Source organism: Pholcus phalangioides, unplaced genomic scaffold (assembly GCF_987345545.1).
Source record: "Pholcus phalangioides strain wild (caught in Gottingen) unplaced genomic scaffold, Ppha-v1.0 ptg000007l_1, whole genome shotgun sequence".
NCBI lineage: Eukaryota > Metazoa > Arthropoda > Arachnida > Araneae > Pholcidae > Pholcus > Pholcus phalangioides.
In genome coordinates, this window is record NW_028301600.1 from 14,035,230 (window position 1) to 14,045,303 (window position 10,074).

General features: G+C 33.7%; 1 protein-coding gene across 5 annotated transcripts in view; it reads right to left on the reverse strand.

Moving 5' to 3' along the window:
* The window catches only part of Nt5b (5' nucleotidase B), a 294,946-nt gene extending 287,813 nt beyond the window's left edge, over positions 1-7,133 (reverse strand). Inside the window, exon 1 of one of the 5 annotated variants that reach the window (XM_089232682.1) lies at positions 6,928-7,133. In XM_089232682.1, the coding sequence (XP_089088808.1) occupies positions 6,928-6,990 (63 nt within the window). In that variant the 5' untranslated portion in view covers positions 6,991-7,133. Of the gene's footprint in view, positions 1-4,727; positions 4,899-6,927 lie in introns of those variants that run through there. The other 4 variants (XM_089232683.1, XM_089232686.1, XM_089232684.1 and 1 more) reach the window with 4 other exon arrangements.
* Positions 7,134-10,074: the final 2,941 nt, after the last annotated feature.

Consider the following 10,074-nt stretch of genomic DNA (forward strand, 5'->3'; position numbering starts at 1 on the left):
TATAATGAAACTACACTGATTTTTGAGAGACTAAAGTGTATAAAGATGTACGATTTGCCGTTATTTTGAAATGGAATCCCTAGGCTTGCATGGCATCTGCAATTTTTGCAGAGGATGTCACACAATTTCATATAAGTCCAATGTAATTGCCAGACAAACAAAATCTGTTTTATATGATTGTCCTTGATGAAAATCCCCTGGTTTGCAACTCCTGATTAATTTCAACCGCGTATGAAAGTTGCTTCTTGCTTCAAACATAAGCAGCTTATTTCTTTTGATGGACCAATGTGCTATCGAAAAATTCAAAGCATATTGTTGTTCATGACGTATGCTTATTTGCACAAATTTTAGGGAGAATACAGCTTTTTTTTGAAAGACCGCGTTGCAGTCACAAGGCAATTTTAATTTTATGAAGTCATAGGAAAAAAACCATAGTAAAAAAGGAAGACGGGTGTTTTTTTTCTAAATTTTTTCCCCAATTCACTAATTATCCATATTTGTATGCAAAATCACACTTCGAATTAAGCGAATTCAACTTATGCGGTTATCGTCATCCCATTTACCGCGTAACTTCCGGGTATTACTATATACCAGTGGTTCCTAAAGTGTGGGTCACGTAAATGAACGAGAGGTGTCGCGAGAGATTGTTTAAAATAAAAACGTCCACACAAGAATTTTATTTTTCTCCACTTAGTAAAAATATGTCAAAACTAAGAAATGCCTTTACTCAGCTGACCTACTTACCACACATGTATCATATGATGTAATTTTATCGAATTCTACATGTGCAATAATCAATATCAAGTTAATATACAATGAAACCTGTCTAAGTCGGACAACCACGATTCCATTAAAATCTGTCCAAGTTGGACAGGGAATTCTAGATATAGAGGTGCAATATTATGGACATTCTGTGTTATAGAATTATAATCAGTTCCTTCAAAATCGTCCAATGTAGGGAGGTGTCCAGGATAGAGCTGTCAAAACTGACAGGTTTTACTATACTTGTACAGGATGACTCGGAGACAATCATCCGATTTCAAAATGATAAGTAATATGTGAATATGAAGATAATATGTCTAAGTTTTATGAGCAGCAGCAATGACTCCGCACTAAATATTGAAAATAATTAATTTTTATTTATCATTGCTAACGAAAATTAAAACAGATAAATAGGCGTAAATAAATAAAAAACGGTTTACAGGGTTAGCATCGTTAGGTCACGGGAATGTTTTCACGACAGGAAAAAACAAACCAAAAACAGCCGATAGGTGGCACTGGTACGAGCGACTTCGGTGGAAATTTACAAATGAGACGGTTATAAGAACTTCCGCGCGCTCCTAATCCACAACCAATTCACCGTTATAAACCGTGTATGTGGACCTGCTGCACTCTGCCATTGCTGGATTTGTGACTCCCCCTGTGGTGGTGGCGGTCATGTGGAACACACAGCTGTAATAAACGATTTGGAGGCATTCTGTTCGTTATTTGCGTATCTTTTCTTTGACTTATGCAGGTGCGCTCCTCCTATCGGCTGTTTTTGAGTTATTTTTTTTTTCCTGTCTTGAAAAAATTCCCGTGAACTAGCGATGCTAACCCTGCAAACCGTTTTTTATTTCGGTTAATTTTACGGTTTTTATTAATTTTTAAAGTTCTACGCACTTTTTGCCAACCCTGTACAAACATACACATATAGATACAAACATAAAAAATCATAAATACGAACACTTTGTGACCTCAAGACACTTAAGTAAGTCCTTCCAGCAGGTCTCTAAAGGGCGTTATAATTTCATACGGTTCATACAACAGCTTTTTTATGGGCATTATTTTTTCAGTCACCTCGTTGGGCAATTTGTCTGTTGTGGCATTTGTACTTGTATAAAGATTAGACATTTATATTGTATTTTCGTTTATATTTTGCGATTGTAGTATACATTAAAGTGTTAGATAACTCTCACACACATTACTCGAGTCATACGGTTATGTAATTAAATTATATATATATATATATAACCGTATGTATATATCAATTACTTATTGTGAAGATGAGTATTGTACGTTACACACCACACATATATTTACACATAAAAGAAACCTTTTTACATACTTTTTTTGATGGCCTCAAGAGAGACAGAGCAACCATTTTTTAACTGGGTTTCTGAGGACGGGGGTGTCCGCATAGGCGGAGATTGACTTGGAAGTCTGGGGGGGGGGCAAGGTCATTATTGCTGGGGGGGGGCACGATGATGATGATGTCAATTCATATATGCATATATACATTAGATGAGTCGACTCCACGTTTGACTCCACGCTCCCCCCCGTATCTCCGCCCATGGGTGTCCGTATAAACTGTTAGTTTTTTTATTTCAATAAATACAGCCCCTTACAATATGAATAATCTATCTGAGTTCTACACGTCGTTTGGAACTTTTTCTAATTGGAAGTATGCCTCTAGGATCAACGGTTCGCCAGTAAAATGTGGCCGAGGGACTTACTTTACTACCCTGTATATACAGGGTGTTCTGAAAGTGCTAATGCAACCTTTATCTCACGAATCGTTCGTCGTAAAGATATTATTACAATTTAAAGAAGTGCTCAAAATGCGTTAAAAAATTACCCTGTACCAGTTTTGAGAGTGGGAATAAAGTGTCACAGAATAAAAAAATCTAAATTTTTACACGTGTCCCCTTGTCCTCTTAACTTCCAATTAAAAAATTGTTGCCTTGTTTTATCTGAGCCCAACAAAAAAAATTCCATGTTTTTAACTGCGATATTCACTGAGCTATTTGAATTCAAAAATCGGAGAAAGTTGGGAAAGAATAGCAAAAATTAACGGACAACGCTTCTTTCCCCATTTATGCCATTCTTTCCTAACTTTTCTCCGTTTTTGAACTCGAATATCTCAGCGAATATTGTAGTTAAAAATATAGAACTTTTCGTTTGACTCAGAAGAGACAGGGCAACAACCTTCTAATTGGAAGTTAAAGGACAGTGGGAATAAATTTATATTTTAGTTGATGTATAAAAATATATAATTTTTATATATTAGTTAAATATAATTTTTTATTTTGTGACACACCGTATTTCCATTTTCAAAACTGGTACAGGGTGATTTTTTTTTTGTACACATTTTGAGGATTTTTTAAATTGAAACCATACCTCGACGACGAGATTAGGTCCTCATTAGCACTTAGAAGTCACCCTGTATATATATATAAAGCACGATTCACTCTATATATATTAATTATTTTTTAAAATTCTTCATCTCGAGCACTTTTGTTCCAAATTTTTCTTTGTTTTGCAATAAATTGATTACGCTTATTTGTCTCCACAGAGTATAGTCCACAGGTATATAAAATGGTGCGGCTGGATTAAATTTTCATTTTAGTTGCTCAAGGAGATAAAAGGTAATGCGCACCTAATGATGTGACAAATATTTCCCAATGGTGACTTCAAATTGTATTTTCTCCAATGAGTAATTCTGAGACGTTTGAATTTTTTTTTTCCGTGTACATGATCGGAATATTATTGGCATTTGACACTCATAAAACGTCATCTTAAATTCAGGTTCCAATTTTTCCAATATATGCAAAATTGGAACCTGATATATATTTTTTGCAATATATGCAAAAATACAGCAATAAGAGCAATAAAAAAAAAACTATAATTATGATAAAATATAAATATACTGCCCATAAAAAGCCTGTCATTAATGAGATTGGTTGGAAATGAAGGTTGTGGTCCATTTTATCCATCCCGTTGAAAATTTTAAACACTTCAACCATATCCCCCTCCCCGACATCTGCACTCTTCCATTTTCAAAAAATCAAGTCTCTCTTCATAGCTTAAGCCCCGTGTGCCATGCCACCAAGAGCACGCGTGGCTCTTCTCTGCATATCCTCGACCTAGTCAATGTCCTTCTGTATGGTCTTTAAAACCTGATGGCATACTAAAATCCAGGATGAACTAAGCTCCAGAAAAGTGGAAGGATCACTTCAGGAGAACACGAAGAGACCTTTTTGAGAATGAAACCGAACATTCTATTCGAGAATTCTCGACTGTGTTTGTGTTATAATGACTGTGTGTGTGAACTATAAAAATTTCGGACACATATGTGTTGTATGCGAAACTCAGTCGGCGATTCAATGGCTGCAGTAATTTTGTAAATAAGTGACTAAGAACTAAGCTGTATATAGTTTATGCTCCATCAGTTCAACTGAATATAACTAAATTTCGTTTGAAAATTTTCCAAACACTCCGACAAGAAAACTACTATACTATTCGCTGTTATTATATCAACGACCCACGGCCCAAGGCAATAACTCAGAAAGCAAACAACTCACAGGCAACTCTAAAACTCACAACTCTAGGTAACAACTCTCAACTCTTTTTTGAGTTACGCACGCCATGAAAACTGTAGAAAATGCCTCTACATATTGCAAAACAGCAACAACCCCCAACTCTGATTATATGCTCTCTACGGCAATTAAATCTGAGCCGACTCCCATTCAGTTCCGTATAAAGCGAATCTTTAAACTGCAGATATGTCCTTGTATAATGCAAATATGAATTTTTGAATTGGGTTGTCGATATATTTGCTGAGATAATTAACTTCAAAATTTAATTTGATTTCTTTAAAATTTTTGAACGCCTCTTATCATTCAAGGATCTCTCTCTCTCTCTCAATATTCTCCTATTATTAAAGAAAAAAACTGCTAAAAACTTACTTCTTTCCGCATTTTTTTTTTCTCTTTTAAACGATGGCTTATATCGAGCGAATTAGCGATTTATAACTTAAGAAGTCTAAGATAGACTTCACCGAGTAAAAAATTTCTCGTTTTGAGTATCGGTGAAGGCCACAACGAGAAGTGATTGGAAAAGCAGTTCATGACGTTTTTATGTATTTTGATAAAAAGCCTCTTCAAAAGTTTTTCTTCCTCGCGTCACGAATCGATAAAATGCGAGCTTACATCAGGAGACGGGCTGATGAAATCCTGTGGCTCGATTGAGTCTTTAACAAAAGAAAAGATACTTTCTTCATATCTCGTATTTTTAACATGCAATGTAAAAATATTATGTGCATATTTTTCCATTTTAAATGCGAAGGTCACGTAACAACATTAATTTAGCATAAAGGTATGAAAGAAGAAAAAAAAATGTTTCAAACCATTGACATATTCAAATTAAAAAGTTTGAAATAAAATAAAAAAATATGATCACGCGCAAGTTTCGCTAGCGCATAAAAAAAGAAGAAAAAAAAGACAAGTTACAACTTCACACTGTTTAATGCATATCATGCATGATTTACAGTTTGCGCAATGATTTCGTTAGTTATTGCTAGAGTAAAATGCGGTGATGATGCAAAATAACAGTACATGTACCATTTCAGCCTTATTTCATAACGTAGTGATTCAATTGAAAGTGTGTGTGTTGAAATTTTAAATTTACGAAGCGGGAAATACGGTTCAAATACATCAATTAGAATTATACGCGATCAATATAATAAACATTGTTAATTATTTACATTATTTTTTGTCACCGAAATCTATACTTCTACGTTTTTATCCAACATATTAAAAAAAGAACAATTTATTTAACAATTAAAGGATCTTTTTCTACAACTGTGTAAATTATTACTAGGTTAATTATCTTTCTAACTTAACAGAAAATTTATGGTAGCTTGAGTTACGGAATTGAATCATTCTTGAGTCACCCAAATCCCGAAGCAAACTTTCCTATTTAATTACTCGGGTAAAAATTGGTTAGCATGGTACGATAGTATATTGTTCTATAAGCAGTATAGAAATAATTTATCTTATAAGGCAAATTCAATACACAGCAGAGTAAAGGTGTTGATACGAAGGAATATATCAGGCCTTGAGAAATCGCAAAAAGATCTAGATGCCAAAACAATTTTTTGGGCCCCAACTTCTTTAGACTTTTCCAGGACATAGTGACCTCCTTCTCGATATTGAGAGATACGCTGATATAAATTCCATTAATTTTGTATTGCTCTCAGATCTTAATTTAACAACTACACATAGAATTTTTCAAGTTGAAGCATTTTTAGATAATTCATATCGTCTCCCTCATGCCAGAAGCATGAATGTGCAAATATTTTTTTATCAGCTGGTTGGCTACTTTATTTTGGTATCTAAGTTTTTCCTGAAACGCGAATATGTATCCTTATTGAAACACGTGTTGCAAAACACATTTTAGGAAAATAACTTCCATAGAGTAACTTGGGTAGAGTAAACGTTCTCAAACGTCACATTTCCCACCTTCTTTTTTCCCAAGGATATTGCACATTCGTTCTTCTGGCATGAGGGAGACGATATATTGTGCTCGTAAGCTATCCATACTTAGATTTAAGACCACCATAATCTTTTTTTATGGGCAGTGTATTATATAATATTAATTATTAGTTTTTTCTGTCGTGATGTATGCTGCTGTGAACGCTTTTGATTTAATGAAAAATAATTGCGTATGCTCTCTAATTGCTTTGTGATAAATAAGTGTCGCATGCGGCTATTTCTCACTTTGGGGAATTTTTTTTCACACTCTTATCAAAGCCGTTGACATTGAATTGAAACTCCTTCTGAGACGGATATCAAAATGTCATAAGATAATACGCTATCTTTCAAGTAGCAAAGAATTTACCAATTCACACAACAGGACAGTTTAATTTTTTTTATGATTCTATTAGATATTGTGTAATTGAGGTGACATTCGTGCCGTTAATGCTACGCAATTGTTTTACAAATTCTAAAAATTAATGCAGTAATTTACCATAGTGGGAAAGTAAAAACAAAGCTAAGATGCATCTTGAGAAAACGTACAGGAACAAATCAAACAGAAACAGAACAATATGGAAAATTCTGAAGAAATATCCCCAACGAGAGAATAATACATAAATTCACAACATACCACACTTTTGGATTCATCCTGAATTTCTGGCATAAACCAATAATCTTTGGAGAGAAAAGCCATGGTAGAGATTGATATTGAAAAAACCGTTTTTTTATAGTACTCTGATTTATATACGTATTATATATCCTGTCTTATACTGTCGATGTATCGTTGGTGTCCCCGTTGAAAATTTTCCCACATTTCTCGAATTCTAACAATTGTGTGTCGTAGTGAATAAATAAGAAGATGCAATCTCTCGGGGGCTGAAGATAAGAAAGTAGAAGTGGAATTGGAAACTCTCACAGATTCGAATTACGCGTCGTATATTTATTACAACATTCTCTAAGGTATCAACTGACTGTTGACCTTATTACATTTTTTTTACTTCAAAACAGGTTTTCAGTATAAACACATTTTACAGCGTAAGAACGAACTCGTGAGGAACGAGTTGACAACAAGAAAATTGTTTTTTTTAATATTATTTAATAATAATGACGGAAATTAGAAAGAGGAAAATAGCAGTCCCCGTCGTGTAAGAGTCTGTTTCACATTATTTTGGCCGATTATTGGCCAGTGAGGATGAAGTCTTTGCCTTTTTAAATTATTACTATTATTTTTTGTATTTCTCCTAGTATCCACAATCCTGATCTATATGGGCTGCCTCATCAGCATCACGGGGTCTCCGAAAAAAGTGATTCTTCGGGGGTCTTTTATAAATACAGTAAACCTCTCTTTTGCGGTCACCGGCGGGACAAAAATATTCGTCCGTAAAAGAGGGGTGTCCGTTAAGAGGATTTCTACTGTAGCGCGAACTTACTCTTGACTTAGAATATTCAGCCCCCTATGAACCTGAGACCCATAGGCCGTGCCTGAGTTGGCCTATGCGTTAAGACGACCATAGATCTATCGCCATAGCGCAGTTTATATGAGCAAAACACACGGATTCTTAAGCACATAATGTAGTCAAAATACCATTCCATTCATGTCACAATATGAAAATGTTTTGAAACCGGTTGGGTGTCACATGTGCAATATATTACCTTACAAATAATACCTTAAACATTAATAAAATACCTCAGCTATTTAATATTTTCATCTCGTCAACAGATAACAGTACTTGTCCAAGATTCTAATTTTTAGCAAAGTTTTCGTACAAAAACACAATGTCGTTATGCATACATGATGAGTGGAACCCGGATTATATGCAAATGCATACGTGCATATGCATTTGCATATTTTGGCCTTTTTTAGCATTAGTACATATTAATGCATAAAATCAATATTTTTCATGATAAGTGCATATTTTAGTATGTTTATTAAAAAAAAGCTCAATCACTTTTTACTTTTTTCATAATTTTTCAAATGAATATTGCTCATAATATTTTCATAACATCGGATTTTTTATACAGGTGGGATTTAGTGAATTAATTGACAGATGTTTGTATTTTTTTCCAAATATAAACAGTTTCATTGTAACGCTATTTCTGGAGATTACGTCGAAAGAGTGTTCAATTTTTTAAAAAATAGTGTTGAAATTCTTTCGTTATACTGAGAAGACAAGTCTAATTAGAAATAAAAAATGCCTAAATAAAAATATGTAGAACTTATTTGCATATGCGGTATATGCATATAAGGGGATATTTTTTTTGTAAATGAATATGCACTGAGAAACTGAGAAATAGAAAATATGCATTTTAAAAACATATATGCATTTTTTTTTGCGTGATGATTTTTTAACTCATATTTTCTCATTTTTGGTGCATATTTTGGAATTTTAAATTTATTAGGATTTTTAGTGCATATTTGCATATTTTTAGAGCATATTTGCATATTTTTAGAGCATATTTCACCAATCTTTTAGCGCATATTTTGCCAATTTTTTAGTGTATATTTTGCCAATCTTTTAGTGCATATTTTGCCAATCTTTTAGTGCATATAATCCGGGCTCTAATGATAAGTGTTCTAATTATGAATTAATTTGCAAATATATTACACCAATTTAAAAATTTAAGTTTTGCTTTGAGTCACTTAACCTTTCTGAGGAAAAATTCAGATTTGGATTGATTTTCATAATTTTTTCCCTTTTATTTCTTCTTCTGGTATTTAGTTTAGAGATGTCAACCGGAAAATGGAGAAAAATTTTCCTCCGTTTTTCCTGGACTTGCCCATGATCATAGAAACAGCATTAAAAAAAAATGTTCTTCCTAAAAAAAGCACTAGGTATCTCACTCTGTCACTAGTTTACTCGATAGGTCACTCGTTCCATCACTCATTCACTGACTAGGTCGCTCACTACGTCAATTGCTTAATAACTAAAAGTTACTCACTTACACACTATACACTAACCACTCCGCGTCACTAACTGAATCACTTACTCGGCCATTGGTCGCTCACATACTTGTTCAATCACTAACTCACTTACTCGTGTCGCATTGTTGTCGGTGAATTTTCCGGAGGCGAATTGTTGGCGGTGAACTTTCCGAACACGATTTTCGATAGGTAAGTGTTGAAACAGGAATTTTAGTTTTCCAACCAAACTCAATTTAGAAAACAAAAATGTAAGCATTTAATGGCATAAATTGAATTTCTCAAAATCATCAATTTTTGTAGAATAAATTTTAATTTTTTTGTTTTTATTTTTAGTGTTATTTCTATGGACATGGGCAAGTCCAAGAAACACGGAGGAATTTCTTCATAAATTTTTTGGTTGATTATAGTTATATTATGTTTATGCTTGATATCTCTAAACTAAAAGATAAGAAGGGAATGAAAGGAAAAAATAATGAAAAAAATCGATTCGAATCTGAATTCGGCCTGTAAAAGGTTAAAAACGTTGGTATCACATGCGATGGGTAATGGTATCTAGTCAGTTTGGAAAAGTTTTTGTAGTGAAATGGTTTGATAACACAGAAGTAAATCATTGCTATTAACTGAACGTAGCAAACTTCTAATCAACAAATGTTTTAGGTGGTCTGAGGCCTGGATTACACTATAAAAGTATGATAAAAGATCTTTTACAAAATTTGAATAAAACAACCAATAAGCGAATGTACGCTTATTGGGTGCATTTTTCAAGTTTTATAAGATAACTTTTATTCACTTTTATAGCGTAATACCAGCCTAAAAATATTTGGATGTTGATCGGTCGGCTTTTGGAAGCAAAGT